At 39.3% G+C, this 16586-nt stretch overlaps 1 protein-coding gene across 4 annotated transcripts in view; it reads right to left on the bottom strand.

Annotated features, from left to right (window-relative positions):
- Window positions 1–14899, bottom strand: part of CCDC141 (coiled-coil domain containing 141) — a 213874-nt gene extending 198975 nt beyond the window's left edge. For all 4 annotated transcript variants that reach the window (XR_008711769.1, XM_055572073.1, XM_055572074.1 and 1 more), the window contains exons 1-2: window positions 14668–14899; window positions 12186–12308 (exon numbers count right to left, since the gene is read on the bottom strand). Coding sequence is in view for 3 of the 4 variants with exons in the window: in XM_055572073.1 (XP_055428048.1) it covers window positions 12186–12308; window positions 14668–14769 (225 nt within the window). In the remaining variant the exon portion in view is untranslated. The remainder of the gene's footprint in view (window positions 1–12185; window positions 12309–14667) is intronic.
- Between the last annotated feature and the right edge of the window lie 1687 nt (window positions 14900–16586).

Raw genomic sequence — 16586 nt, 5'->3', positions numbered from 1 at the left:
GAGTTCCTTCTCTACTCATAGAGTAATTAGGATTTCTTTAAGAAAATCAGACAGCCATCTATCTAACATGAGATATCAAGCTGAAACATGAGACTGCTCTCTCAACTTCTTTGTCTTCCCATTTCACCGGCTTGACACATGCCTGCAATATGTACCACAGACACCCTCTTACTGGTCCTCTAGCCTGAAACCTGGGGCTTTGATTTCCTTCCCACCACTGTATCTGCAGTACCAAGCAGTGGGGAGAACAGAGGGAAGAAAAAAGGGATGCGAATTTATGACAAGTTTTGGGACCACAGGACTGGAAAAGGTCAGTTTTCATTCCAATCCCAAAGAAAGGCAACACCAGAGAATGTTCAAACTACCATACAATTGCACTCATCTCACACATTAGCAGAGCAATGCTCAAAATTCTCCAAGCTAGGCTCCAACATTACATGAACTGAGAACTACCAGATTTTCCAGCTGGATTTAAAAAAGGCAGAGGAACCAGAGATCAAATTGCCAACATCTGTTGGATCATACAAAAAGCAAGAGAATTCCAGAAAAACATCTACTCTGCCTTATTGACTATGCCAAAGCCTTTGACTGTGTGGATCACAACAAACTGGAAAATTCTTAAAGAGATGGGAATACCAGATCACCTTACCTGCCTCCTGAGAAACCTGTATGCAGGTCAATAAGCAACAGTTGGAACCAGACATGGAACAATGGACTGGTTCCAAACTGGGAAAAGAGTATGTCAAGGGTGTACACTATCACCTTGCTTTATTTAATTTACATCCAGAGTACATCATGCAAAATGCCAGGCTGGATGAAGCACAAGCTAGAATCAAGATTGCTGGGAAAAATATCAACAACCTCAGATATGCAGATGACATCGACCCTAATGGCAGAAAGCGAAGAACTAAAGAGCCTCTTGATGAAAGTGAAAGAGAAGATTGAAAAACCTGGCTTAAAACTCAATATTCAAAAAACTAAGATCATGGCATCCGGTCCCATCATTTTATGGCAAATAGATGGGGAAACAATGGAAACAGTGAGAAACTTTATTTTCCTGGGCTCCAAAATTACTGTGGATGGGGACTGCAGCCATGAAATTAAAAGATGCCTGCTCCTTGGAAGAAAAGCTATGATTAACCTAGACAGCATATTAAAAAGCAGAGACATTACTTTGCTGACAAAGGTCCATCTAGTCAAAGCTATGGCTTGTCCAGTACTCATGTATGGATATGAGAGTTGGACTATGAAGAAAGCTGAGCACCAAAGAATTGATGCTTTTGAACTGTGGTGTTGGAAAAGACTCTTGAGGGTCCCTTGGACTTCAAGGAGATCAAAATAGTCAATCCTAAAAGAAATCAATCCTGAATATTCATTGGAAGGACTGATGCTGAAGCTCCAATACTTTGGCTACCTGATGTGAAGAACTGATTCACTGGAAAAGACAGTGTTACTGGAAAAGACTGAATGCAGGAGAAGGGGACAACAGAGGATGAGATGGTTGGATGGCATCACCGACTTGATGGACATGAGGTGAGCAAGCTCTGGGAGTTGGTGATGCACTGGAAAGCCTGGCATGCTGCAGTCCATGGGATCACAAAGAGTTGGACATAACTGAGTGACTAAACTGGGGACCACGGTTCCTTGGTCAGAGATAAGATGCCCTCTCTCAGAGATTTAGACACCTGCCTACTGCCTCCATCTTTACCAACACTCGGGAATTGCCTGGGTTGGAACAGAGAATAGGAAAACATGAGGCAAAAAAAAAAAAAAAAAATCAAGGTATTTCCTCCATTTCTAACTCACAGAAGTCCTCATTCTAGGTCTCAGATCTGAAAGAGAAGACTTTTCTGAAAATTTTTCTGTCCATATCTGATGCATTCTTCAGGATGTAAATTTGCTTTTGATCTGAGCTGAGTAATACTGAAGAGAAGGAAGAAAAGCAACAACACTATTGGCTTGGTGAGCTTTGGAATTCTGGACACTTTCCCTAATCTACGTGCTAGTCCCTCGTTTTCAGCATCCTCAGCACACATACATTCTGCCAGGTTTATAGCTGCATTTAATGGAGACAGGGTGGAGGGTATTCAGTCCATCTTTCCTGGGAATAGAATGAGTATCCAATTTTAAGACTGTTTTTTTTAAGACAAAAATTCTAATCTCAGTCAAGTCCCCAAACTTCAAATATGTGTTAGGCGGGAGATAGAGGACTCAGGTATTAATCATTTGAAGGATAGGTCTAACCACAGAATCAAAAGTTTGCTGTATTCTCCTGAGGAGTAATAGCTAGACTTGTCATGAGAATGACAGAGCCATGTTATTTGAAAACATCTTGAGTTTTACACATTTATACTTAAAGTAAATCTAAAATAAGTCTGTTGTTTAGACAAGATGCATTATGGCTAAGGCTAATTAGGTGGGAGTATAGTAGACTTAAATAAACAAAACAAAATTCCCTCATTCTTGATAAAGTATGTTTTTTCCAGAGCAGAAGTATCTGTTATCATCTGAATAGAATGCAAAAGGTAAATTTTTATCCTGACATTTAATCTAACTTGGTGTATATTGAAGATTGGGAGTGGGGGGTGAGTAGATTCTGTGCTATCATCTAACCTTGGCCACGCCTCACTTGTATATCTTGAACATCAGAATTCTGCCTTTTCAGTCCAAATCTTAGACCAAAACCCTTTTTTTCATAACTAAGGACTATGTGTTCTACTTTCTGTAAAAACATTTTGTTTGTAGATTTGTATTTTAAAGGAGGACTACTTTCTAAGTAACAGCTTGGAAGCTACAGGTATATGACCTCAAAAATGCTAGTTATGATCCTGACTTTTGACCAAGTTTTCAAAGAGGAATATGTTGGCGACAATGTAAAGCCCAACCAGCACTGGTTTAAACACTCAAGAGTTTGTCCATGTCACAGCAATAATATACCTAGGGCTCAATATACTCTCCTACAGTATAAAAGAAACATAAATAATCTTCTTATACTTCATTCCCCCATTGTTGGACATTTTTTTGTTTCCAGTTAAGTTATTCTATCAGAAACATGTGAAAAGATGCTTAATATCATAACAAAGCAACTTCATATCTGTATCTTTACTAGTGTTTTTATTTCCAAGGATAGATTCCCAGAGGTGAGGTTGCTGAGTCTCAGGATGTGAGCCTTTTACATTTTAATGCTTGCAAGTTTCCAAAATAATTTTGATAATCCAGATTCTCACCAACAGTATAGAATGCCGCTTTCCTCACATTCTCACCATTACCAGATGTTACCAATATTTTAACTTATAATAGTGGATAGACAGAGAAGGGGGCAGCAGAGGATGAGTTGGTTAGACAGCATCACCAACTCAATGGACATGAATTTGCGCAAACTCTGGGATACAGTAGAGGATAGAAGAGCCTGGCATTTTACAGTCCATGGGGTCACAAAGAGTCAGACATGACTTAGCAACTGAACAACAGGAAGTAAGACAATGAATGATTTACTTTTTATCATTATCTAGTTTCATATCTTAGAGCATTATTGATGTTGAGCATCTTTTTACATGCTTATTGGCAGTTTGTCTCTCTTCTGTGAATAGTCTAGTATTTATATTTATTTGTCTCTGTTATCAATATAAAGGAGTATAATAACCCTTTTGTTGTCATATAAATTGCAAGTATTTTCCCTCTAGTTCATTGTTTGTCCTTTAAATTGGCCAATGATGTCTGGAAAACTCATACTCACCTACAAAACAGCTCATATATCACTTTCTCTGTCAAGCTTCCCCTGGTTTTCCTGGAAGAATTAGTCACTCCTTCCACAATATACCCATAATATTTTGCACACATCCCTGTGTGCTGAGTTATAACTAAAGACTTTTTCCTCCTGATCAAGAAAGAGTATCAAATTCAAGTCAAAGAGACTAGCATTATACCAGATATCTTTGAATCTGCTTTCGTTTTTCTAAGAGTAGATCATTCACCAACTTCAAAGTTTTCTTTTTATCTATCATTAGTATTATCATACCATTTTTCATTTTAGAGAATCCTAGCTCTCCTTCTCAACTGTCTCCCCATGAAAACTCTTCTCTTCTTCTGCCTGTCTGTTTCCATTCATGAGGGTTGCCTTCAGAATCCTGAGAGGATGCCAGCTGTTGCCCTCTGTTCCAGTTGTCTATTGCTGTGTGACAAACCACTGCACATTCTGAAGACCTAAAATGACATTATTTATTTTGCTCACAATTAATTCTCAGGCTGGGCTAAGTGGGTAATACTTGTGCCCACTCTGTAGAGGTCAGGTTGGAAGTCCAGCCAGGTCTGGAGAACCAATTTCCAGATGCCTCGCTCACACAACTGGCCAGCCAGAGCTGCTGCTGGGATACTCAGTTCGTCTCCACATGGGCCTCTCTGTAATGTTCCTTGACTTACTCAATAGGTTAGGTTCCAGGAGTGACTATTTGGCATTACTATTTGGAATTTATTTAGGAAGTAAAAGTAAAAGTCTCTTGAGACTGGACTGGAAACTGGCACCGCATCATCATCATCTATGCTATATTTATTTGCTCAAAGCAGTCAGAGTCTGCCCGGTTTTAAGGGAATGAACTTAGACCCCACTTCTCAATGGAAGGAGTGCCAAAGACATCATGGTCACCTTTAATCTACCATATCTTGCCAAATATTGGGTCCTTCCAGGGTTGTCAAATCAGTATTTGCTATAACCGAGCCCTTCTCTGTTCCCTTCAGAAGTGTGGAAAAAGCTTCAATTCCTTCTGACTCTGTGTCACTTGGTGTCCCAGCCACAGAGAAATATGATGACTGTTTCATATGTCCCATGGACCCTTCAGCTTCTCCCAAGGAGCCCAACCTTGACTGCTAAACCAAGACACGGGCAAGATAGAGGGTATCTTTGCCAATTTTTTTACTCTTCAGTCTCTGTGCTGACAAAAATGTCTCCTTATAGAACTCCTTCCCCTCTAGTAAATTAACTCGAATCAACACTTCATTAAGTATGGACATATTCTATAGACAAACCAGTTTGGGCTGCTTAGCCCAAATCTTAATGTGCCTTTACTTCATGTCTGAGAAGCCTATTGGCATAGACTCTTTAGCCTCTTAAGCCAACTTATCTCATAAAAACAATATTTTATAAGATTGCCTATGGCACTTTCAAAATCTAAAGAATGCTATTTCTATTCTATTCTATTTCTATTCTAAAGAAATTCTACTTCACCCCACAGCTCCATACTGTGCACTGGAATTGAATGTCTGGGAAAAGAAATACCCTGTACACTACTAAGAAAGTGCTATGTCAGCCAGGGAGAGTCACTAGGACGTTTTGCTGTTTCTTAGTTGTGAGAATAATATTTTTGTTTTTTAAATGGAAAAGCCCTCTATTCTCAAAAGCCTAAAAGAGAAATCATACCGCCCACTAGTTGCCACTCCCCCAAGAACCCTGCACTGGGTCCGTATTGCTTCCATGACCTTCGTCAAAATGATCAGCAAACTATGACAGGTACTTTACATGCAGAGAACACTACAACACAGATTCCTTTAAACCACAGATAGGTTAAGTGCCGGAATTTGGAAGGTGACAATTAATTTCACCTCTCTCCCCTCAAGATTCCAAATCAATTGAGAAACAGACATCTGAATCCAAGCATATGGATCAAAATATCTGCTGTTGTTACTGGCAAAGCTGGACTGGAGGACAGGTTTGATTTGACTTTCTACTATTTTCTTTAAAACCTAGTCCTTGGGACCTGCCTCTGGAGAGAACTGGGTCTGAAGTATAGACATGTATTTGGCTGCTCTGTGTAGGCCAGACTGTGGCCTGTTCTGCCATGCAGGGACATCTGGCCAAATCAGCAGAGGCAGAAAGAGTAGAGAACCTGCAGCCACAGGCAGTCATGGTCTGCAGAGAGAGCCCTTGAGGCTGGCTTCCCCATGCTGGACACTTGCCCTAGTCTCACCAACTGTTAACACAGTACCTCTCACTCCTATAGGAAGAGGAGACATGGCCAAAAGCATTTTTCCAACATTTCTGAGAGAGAAGAATTTCCTAACTTGTGGGTCTTACAGGAAAACAGAAAGGAGAGAAAACAAGTCTCCTATATGAAGTAAACATTTAGGGTAAATCATTGCTATAACACAGATCTTGTAAAATATGTTATTCTTCTTCCAACCCTGTCCTAAAGCATGCTATCACATTCACAACACACATCCTATAAATTTTTTTCAACATGTAAATATATATAATTCAAGTCACACTGTCTTACTTTATTAAAATATATGATTAAAGACCATCATGAACAAAGTTAAATGATAATCTACAGAATGGGAGAAAATATCTGCAAATCCTATAATGAGAATTTTATAGGAATTTATATCCAGAATATGCAAAGAATTCTTATAACTCAATAACAAAAATCAAACACCCCAATTAAAAAGTGGGCAAAGACATTTCTCCAAAGAAGGTATACAACTGTTCAGTAAGCACATGAAAAGATGTTTAACATCATCAGTCATTAGAGAAATACAAATCAAAACAACCCTGAGATACTGCTTCATCAAATAGGATGATTATAATTAAACACACTCAAATACACACACAGAAAATAACAAGTTTAGCAATGATGTGAAGAAACTGGAACACACTGCACATTGCTGGTGGGAATGTAATATGGCACAGCCACTGTGAAAAACATTTGGTGTTTTCTCAAAGAGTTAGCATAGAAAAGCCCAACGACCAAGCAATTCCACTCCAAAAGAATTGCAAGCAGGTATTCAAACAGATACCTGTATACCACTGTTCACTGTAGGATTATTTACAATATCTGAAAAGTGTAAATAACCCAAGTGTCCATAGTCAGATGAATCAATAAATAAAATGTGGCATATCCATATATTTAAATATTATTCATTCATAAAAAGGAATGAAATTCTGATACCTGCTACATGAATGAATCTTGAAAACATACGGTAAGTGAAATAAGCCAGACACAAAGGGATAAACATTATATGATTCTATTTACATGAAATACCTAAAATAGACAAATTCTTAAGGGCAGAAAGTAGATTAGAGAGATTAACCAGGGAAGGGAGTGGGAATCTTTGCTTAATAGGTACAGAGTTTCTGTTTGGGGTGATGAAAACTTGGGTAGGAAGTTGATAGCTGTAATGCACAACACTGTGAACACAATTAATGCCACTGAATTGTATTTAAATATAGTTGACAGATGAATGGATAAAGCTGTGGTGTACATACCCAGTGAATATTACTTAGCCATTAAAAAGAACAAAATTGGGTCATTTGTGGAGACATGGATGGACATGGATGTCTTACACAGTGAAGTCAGTCAGAAAGAGAAAAACAAAGAGCATATGTTAACGCATATATGTGGAATCTAGAAAAATGGTCCAGATGAACCTATTTGCAGGGCAGGAAAAGAGACACAGACATAGGGAACAAATGGGTGGATGTGGTGGGAGGAAGTGGGAAGTGGGATGAATAGGGAGATTGGGACTGACATATATACGGTACCATGTAGTAAAATAGCTAGCTAGTGAGAACCTGTTGCATGGCACAGGGATCTCAGCTCTGCATTTTCTGATGACCTAGATTGGTGGGATGGGGGTGGGGACAGTGGGAGGGAGGTCCAGAGGGAAGGGAGATATGTATACTTATAGCCGATTCACTCTTTTGTACAGCAGAAAACAACATAATATTGTAAAGCAACTATACCCCAATAAAAAAATAATAAATAAATGCATGCAGTACTTATTACCTTTTGTCTTCTAATTATAATAGTGTTATTGTCTTATTTCTTTTACTAAACTATTAGTTTTTTAACGTCTTTATATTTCATTTTCTCTTTTTATCCATGCTAAATACATCATAGGTCCTTGATGAGTGATACATTTTAAAAAATGAAAAAGACGGTTGAAATTGCAAATTTACCACAAAAATTTTTTAAATGATTCATTCACACTAAATATGAATTTACATATTTTATAGCAGTTTACAGGAGAAAAATCACACTATTCCTTATTTAAGAAATAAGTTTTAGTAGGACTACTACTACTAATATATTTTGACTATTCATTTTTAACTAAGACAAATAGGACAAAAATAAACATTCACTGGGTCAGAAATGAAATTGGAATCAGGAAGTCAATAGATTTATGAGTCAAGTTAGAAAACTTGAACTTTTTCATGTTTTATATTTTAAAGGGTCATTCTTCACTGAATGCTAATATTATATATTAAAAACAAATACAGGAGCCAGGGTCCAGAGGTTTTCTTGGCTCTTGTAGTTGGGCTTTCCTGGTGGCTCAGATGGTAAAGAATCCACTTGCCAATGCAGGAGACGTGGGTTCAATCCCTGGGTCAGAAGATGCCCTGGAGAAAGAAATGGCAACCCACTCCAGTGTTCTTCCCTGGGAAATACCACCGACAGAGGAGCCTAGTGGGCTACAGTCCATGGGGTCACAAAAGACTTAGTCGTGACTTAGCGACTAAACAACAACACAGTTGTAATTCCTTTGCACAATAGCAATGCAGTTAGCAGTAAGTCAGATGATAAGGGGCAGAATGTTTCAGAAACATTCCTCAGGCATTTCTGACCCTTCTTTCCTCCTTGAGCCACCTGAGGATGTGGTGCTGACAGGGGCCACAGACAGATCTTTGTTACCTGCTTACACTTTGCTCTTCCCTTTCCTGAATTCCTTCTTTCTCATTAAAATAATAATCGAGTGTGGGTTGAGAATCTAGACGCCTTTAGGGAATGAATATTTTCTCCACATGTTTATGTTTTCCCCCACTGAAACTAGGGAAATATTTCTCTTTGGACACTCCATAGAAATGGTTAAGTACTCTGTTGAAAGGAAAATAAGGTCTCTGGGGCATAGACATTACCAACATTAGAAACACTCTAACAAATTCTGTGTCACCAGAATTTTTCCCTTTAGTCTAAATTATTGGAATTTGAGATAATTTTAATGGAAGGCAGAAAATAGCTTCCCTATAAAATTAAATACCCAAATTTCTCTGATATATTAATTATCAACAGAATAATTAACTACTTTTCTTTTCAAGGCAGCAAGCACTTCTGTAAATCATTGCATTTCCCCCCCAGATTTCCTTTTTAGATGTTTGAAGGTATCAATTACTATCACAATTTTTCAAATAAAGAACCTGAGACCAGAAAGGCTAACTACTTTGTCCAAAGCAGAGTGGACTCAGCACAGAACTCCTACACCCTCCCAATACTCCTAATAGTACATTCTTCTTTATAATTAGAACAAATCTCAGGGCCCTGTGCATAGGGAAAACACTGGAGTGAACATTAAATATTAAATATTATTGGCTTATCAAACTGCTAATGTTCCTATCATTCAAAGAGCTTATATTAAAAATAACTCGGTACAACAATTTCCTGCTACAGGTTAAGATTGTACCTACCCTAACAACATAATAACTGGTAAATTAAGTTACTCCAGCCATTTACAATATGGAATTCACGTTGCTCTTATTTAAAAAAGTCTTTTGTCAGCAAATATGAAACAGACTTAAGATTCCTTGATTTATTTTTAACCAAGATGATGCTACTACTAAAAATTTCTTGGGGGTTAGTGGCTGGTTTGTTGGGTTAGGAGAGGCTACGGGAAATGGATACTAAGAGGTCATGGCTAGAGATCTGCAGGAAGTCAAAAGGTCTTTGTACTTAAGACCTCATGTTCTTAGACCCACAGGCAGAGAGGAAGAATGGTTCCACTATTCCATTGCACATCAAGACAAGATCCACAATAGATACAAACCTTTGATTCATCCTTTCCTAATCATCTTTACAGATAAAAGTCTAAGGTCCAGAAGACTGGCATTAAAGGACAAGACTTTACAACTGAGAATCACAAGCACCATCTACGCATGAATCCCATTAATAGAAAACCCTATTCCAGCTGTGCTCCTGTGTAGATTCAGGTGTGCACATTTGAGCACAATTGTTAAGGAGAGACGAACTGCTCTGCTTAAGAAAGAATTCTCCCTGGAATTGTAGGTTTGGATAGGAATAGGGCTGGGAGGAAAGAGGTAGCCCGAGAAACCCAGGCTGCTGTGAGCTTCCCCACCACGCACAGCCCATCACTGGACCTGAAAGGGCTGGCTGGGCATGGACGGTTAGCAGGACCTGGGGAAGACATACAGCTTCTGGGTTGACTTCAGAAACAGTTGGCAGGAAAGTATGAAGGGGCTGGGGACACAGGAGACCTTGAGAAAGTAAACCTCTGTGGACGAGCAAGAATTGTAGGGAAGTGTTGCATTTCCACAAGTCATAAAATTGAGCTTTTTCTGTAGCAGCAAAACCTTGAATTGTTAGCCAAACTAAACTAGCTATTGGCATGTGTGTGCATGCTTAGTCGCTCAGTCATGTTCGACTCTGCAACCGTAGGGACTGCAGCCCACCAGGCTCCACTGTCCATGGGGTTCTCCAGGCAAGAATACTGGAGTGGGTAGCCATTACCTTCTCCAGGAGATCTTCCCAACCCAGGGATCGAACCAAAGTTTCCTGCATTACAGGCAGATTCTTTACCATCTGAGACACCAGGGAAGCAAAATTAGTCTTTTGATCCCTGGTTCAATGACTGCTTACATCAGCATGTGTTTTTTAAGATATACGAAGAACTTCCTGGTCACCAGGGATTTCTACCTTGAAAGACAAGGAGCTATCTACACAGGAGAATAAATTCTGGACTCTAATACCCTCCTGCTCCAGTACTAATTCTTTAACTTCTCAGTCTGATTTATCCTTTACTTTTACTACTGCTGCTGGTACTTGTCAGATGCCTATCAGCTCTGCCTCTAAATCTAGAAAGCAAGTGTAAATTCCAGCCTAGACGTTCAAAGAAGCAAGTAACATTAAAGTGCTAATGACACAGAATACCTAGTCATTGTAGACTTCTGAATCCAGCCTCTTTGATTTTAGGAATGACACTCATTTGCCTACGAGGGTTATCACTCCCAGGGTTCACTGCTGCACTGGGTTCCATTCTCAGAAGGAGAAACTACTTGGGGTTTAATGTTTTACCTATTACTGTCTTGAAGTTCTTAACAATTTTACCTTTGACTGTGTGTTCTGCAAGTTAAGTTCAATGGCAACAGAGGAAGTGCTGAGGGATGGGAGCCTCACTCACCATGTGGTCCATCCCTCCGGGGAGAGAAACTCTTTGTTATCCTGTCTGCTCCCCTGCCCCTGCTCCATGACCTCTGCTCTCTGCCCTGGCAGGTGTCAGGGCACAGCTCAGAAAGGTTGGGGAGGTCCATATCCTGTACACTGAGCTGGGGCTGAGGCCCCGGGTCTGTGAAGGGCTGGAGAAGGAAATGGCAACCCACTCCAGTGTTCTTGCCTGGAGAATCCCAGGGATGGTGGAGCCTGGTGGGCTGCTGTCTCTGGGGTCACAGAGTCAGACACGACTGAAGTGACTTAGCAGCAGCAGCAGCAGCAGAACTCACCCCAACGTATTCCCCTGCCCGAAGGAGCCAGACATTAAATAACAGATTTTAAAAACACTGTGACAGGCCAAGAAAAAGCTTCTTTCTGCTTTTCACTTTGTGCTGGACCCCACAAACTATATTCCTGTCTCTGATTAGATATCTTATCTGGCAATCTCAAACCAATATTGTTTTTAGACTCTTAACTAAATAGTCACAACCTATATGCAATAATAACTCTTCATTAAAACTATTCTTTGGTTTCAAGAACTCTTAATAATAAATATAAAATCAGATCTCTTCAATAGTTCAAGAGGGAAAAACCCTCTAAATTATTTTTGCCAGCAGGTATCATTAACAATAGAAGTTTGGATCTGTTGTTGTGGCTTGACAGTACATTGCATGAAATGGAAATGATGGAATTTTTTTCATGGAGGCAGCCAGGAAAAAAGAAAGTACTTATTTATCCACAGTGAAAATATTATCACTACATATTTTCTATCACATTAGGGATAGTTTTAAACAAAAAATCTTGTTACTTTTCTCCAATGTTGGTGTTTGCTCAACTATAGTGTTTTTCCATTATCTATCTGGCATGAAGTTAAAATAGCCATAGGTCAGTGACATAAGGGAGAATCAAGGGGAAGTGTAAGAAATAGCTTTTAATTTCTTCTTAATTTTGTATCTGCTTCATATCTTAATATCTTACCTTGAGTTTGGCCAAAAGAAGTTCATGATCATGAAGAAGTTTTTTGGTTTCATCTTGATTGCTTCCAATTTCTAGAAGATTGGGCTGTGATTCAGCCAACTGAAGCTGTACCCATTTGCCACACTAAAAATAAAAATGAAATAAAATGCACTTTTAGTTCCCCTTACTCCTTCCCTTTCACCCTTCTCCTTTTCCTTTCCTTTTTTTTTTTTTTTTTTTTCAGAGCTTCCAGTTACATTGTGAAGAGTTTAACCTTTCTGTAGAGATAGGTCTTACTTAAATTAGAACACAACAGTTCTAACATAAATCCATGCCCTGGCTTTTCTTTTTTTCATTCATAGGATAAATTCTTTTCTCTTAGCATATTAGATTTAAATTAAAAGTTACCAAATGAGGAACATTTACAATAGGTTATATATTATTGAATAGTAAAAAATTATAGAATAACACACAAGTTTACATTCTCTTGCTCAAAAAAAATTCTATAAAAATAGTGATTTGAGCAAGTAAGGTGTGAACTTCACCAAACGGAAAAGGTTTCATAAATGTAATTTATGCTGATTAGTGTCTTTAACCTTGCTGAATCAATCAGAAAGAATAAAGAGCAGAGGAAGCAAGTGATTCTTAGTTTATTTCAAAGTTAAAACATAATATTTTTCAAATTTTATTGTTGAATATTCAATAAAGCATGTACAAAAATATCAGTGAAGTTGGATGTGTGACAACTGCCATTTGAATGCACTCACCTTGTTTTCCACATGAAGGGCCCTTTCAGTGTCCTGCCCCAAGATGTAATTCATTATTGCATTTCCTAAGGAATTGCTTTTTTAAGAAGCAATATCGATTCAGCAAGAGGAAGAAGTAGCGGGCACATGCTCTTGGCTAAGTGAATTGCTGAGGAGAAATGAGAAAGCTACATGTCTATCCTAGACCATTAGTACCCTGAGACTGTTTAGAAACCAGAAGCCCACATAAATCAGATACAAGCACTTCTATTAAGACACACTTTCCATTTTGAACAGCTTGGAGTTTATTTCAAACAGCACAGCAGTGAACTTAGGGAGCTGAGGAGGCAGGATGGAGGGAACTTTCTTAAAAACAGTTTTAGTTAAGAGTTTCCAGTCTAATTTTAGTTTTTTTTTTTCTTACTGTCAATTTAGCCCTGATTCTTTTATCATTTATTCTATATGCATTCTTCCTCATCCTACTCAAATGAATGTTTCATATTTGAGGGAAAGAAAAGTGAATTAAAAAAAAAAAAACAACAGCAATTTTTCCTCTTTTTCCCTCACTGCTGATATTGCAGTTACTCAGAGCATCATAAAATGACATGCAAGTTATCAGTTTTGCTGCTTTTGCTTCTGGCTTTTTTCCACATCCATCCATTGCCTTTGAAAAGAATAGAGGTCAAGGGACTCAGCAGAGGCCCTGTTATTGTGAGACCAAGTCTCAAGAGCCCTGGGCAAGCGGCCTTGGTAGGAACACTTTGCATTCCGTGCTTTCAGTGCTTCTAGACTGAATCATTTTGTTCAGTGTCAAGTACTGCCTTCCTGTTTCGAATTTTCAAAATAACATAAAATTTTTGGCAATTAAGTGAAATTGAACAGGCTTTATTGCCCATGCTTCTTACAAAAGGCCAGAAAATTCATTCGGTTTAGCCTGGCGGGGTCTTGAAAGTAACAGGCTGGTGAGCACTGATTCCCTTCATTAAACCCTGAATTCTTGAGGTGGTGAGTTGTCTAAATCCAGGCAAAAGGCTTCAGGAATTTTCATAGGACATATTCATAGGGAATAAAATCATGCATACATTCTTGAACCTAAAGATGTGTGCTCATCTTTGCAAAGGGCAAACTGCTTGACATAAAACATACAGAAACCTTTAAGTCCCAAGTGGCTTCAGTTTCCTGTGGTTAAGGGCAAGTTAGACACATGCCCTTCGCATCTTCCCTGGTAGGGTCTTCATTCTCTCACCAGTGTGACAAGGATTTACTAGTGCCTTCACCATGTCAAAACCAGAGCTGCAGAGGGCAAGCGTCCCTGTCTCTTGTTAGGAGTTCCCTGTGCTCCGTCACGCTGAAAACAATGCCGCCCCTTATCTCTTGCCTCCTTTATCACATCCACTCTCAAAAATCACAGACATTTCACAGGTCCACTGGACTCTTAAGCCTAGCAATCACGAACCTGTGGTCACAAATGTTCTGTCTTTAAAAACCAAACTGAAAGTGTACAATAGGGTTTGTTATTGCTTTTCTGAAAAATCAAGCTGCTGTAGATGTTTTATGGCTAACTGAAAGAGAAACTCTAGCAACTAGCTGAAACTTAGAGGGTCCTCTCAGTTGCCAATTTAAAGAAGCATTACGATGTACTTGCTAGGTTATTTTCTATATGCTGTGTACTGCTGATTTTGTGGAATGTTTCTTAGGATTATCAGCAGAGCAAGAAGCCTACAGCCACAGAGAATAAAAGGAAGTTGTCTGCTTACCTTTATGACAGCTATAACGATTTTGGAGTCCCCAGCCTGCACAGCTACTGAACTAACTGTCGTTGTAGAAAACTCCACAGCAGGACTCTCTTGGCTGGACATGGTGCGTTACAACCAGAGTTTACACGTCGGACAGCCTCTGTGCAGATGTGTGGCTGCTTCTCATTTCAGAACGCAACCACTGGGGTTACTTGAATTCATTCAGGGAAAGAGCTCCGCTCGTACTGATTACTCTGCCAAAAGGAAAGAACAGGAGGTTAAAAATAGACAACCTCATTGAGTTTATCATGAGAGAGAGAGGAAAGAACGGGAGAGAATCGCCACACCCCTAGTATGGTAATACTGAGCGCCTGTTATTTTGGCCATTATCTTAAACGCAGAGGGCAGCTTCTAGCTCTCTGCCTATCAGCTGATGTTTGATAGCAAATGGAAAAAGAATTACATCCTGACAACCCAAGATACTTTAGCCATTGAATCTATACAGTGATGGTGAACTTTGAAACCAGCCAGTCATTAACCTGGGTATCAATCTTTTCAAGATTTTTTTAAGTCTGTAAGTCTTCTTAAAAAAATCTTGAAAAGATTGATACCCAGGTTAATGACTGGCTGGTTTCAAAGTTCACCATCACTGTATAGATTCAAAGCAAACTCCAAAAGATGTACTTTAAAAACAAGTTATGGTATTTATTCTGGGACTAAGCCACAAAATTGCTTGAAATACATTTTTGGATTAATCTGCTTTTCTAAAACTGCCTCTTGTCAAATGAAGTTTATGTGAAATGGCCACATTTTTCTCAGAGCCTCGAATTTCTTAGGGACTTTTAAAAATATTTCAATGAGCATTTATCAATAGATATCCAGCATGTCAGGATTTCTTTGCAACTATCTACTCCACTGAACAGTATTTTCAAGTTCAGATATCATGACTACTAGGAAGTAATACATTTTCCAATTACTTTTAATTGTAGCAGGGGCATGACCTGTATTTTTGATTAAAGGTTAACATAATGTATATTTTGCTACTTTTCTTTTAAAAAGAATAACATTGTACTTCAGATTTGGTTTTATTTCCAACCCTCCCCCATGCCACGCCTGGGGCAGGAAAATTATAGATGGCTTAAATCAGAGCCTAAGATCGACAGATTAATCCTATTGCTAGAAACTCAGTGTGTGTCACAAGTTGTCTGTGGTATTAAACAGCAGCTGTTGGATTCCCTGTCAAGGAACAGCTGAAAATAACACTGAAGCTTAGGTCAGAGGTCAGATGCAAACACATCAGAGATACTGACTCTGGAGCTGCTGAAGCCATAGGAAATCTTTGGGCCGAAGCCAGAGTGGAGGATATAGCAATAAACCAAGTTAAATGAGTCCATTTGCTGGTTAAACCCTTGCTGCTGCTGCTGCTAAGTCACTTCAGTCGTGTCTGACTCTGTGTGACCCCATAGATGCCAGCCCACCAGGCTTCCCCATCCCTGGGATTCTCCAGGCAAGAACACTGGAGTGGGTTGCCATTTCCTTCTCCAATGCATGAAAGTGAAAAGTGAAAGTGAAGTTGTTCAGTCGTGTCTGACTCTTTGCAACCCCATGGACTGTAGCCCACCAGGCTCCTCCGTCCATGGGGTTTTCCAGGCAAGAGTACTGGAGTGGGGTGCCATTGCCTTCTCTGAGTTAAACCCTTAGCTCAATTTAAAAGCATGATCAGGTTCAGGTTCATTATTCAGAAGGCTGAGTCAGCACCATGGCTTTGTTCATGATGATATTCTTGAATCAAAGGGGAAATAGTGTTATTACATATATTTTGGTTTTGGCAATTATTTTTGCTTCCCAGAGCATGTCCTGGCTGCTCGGCAGTTATGTGGGCATGACCCAGTTGCCTGCTGGTCAGCAAAAGGAAACCACCTGGGCCCCAGTTCCTGGGC

This window comes from Bubalus kerabau, chromosome 3 (genome assembly GCF_029407905.1).
Source record: "Bubalus kerabau isolate K-KA32 ecotype Philippines breed swamp buffalo chromosome 3, PCC_UOA_SB_1v2, whole genome shotgun sequence".
In the NCBI taxonomy this organism is placed as follows: domain Eukaryota; kingdom Metazoa; phylum Chordata; class Mammalia; order Artiodactyla; family Bovidae; genus Bubalus; species Bubalus kerabau.
The sequence above is the reverse complement of the archived record's forward strand: the minus strand, read 5'-3'. Positions and strand labels throughout refer to the sequence as shown.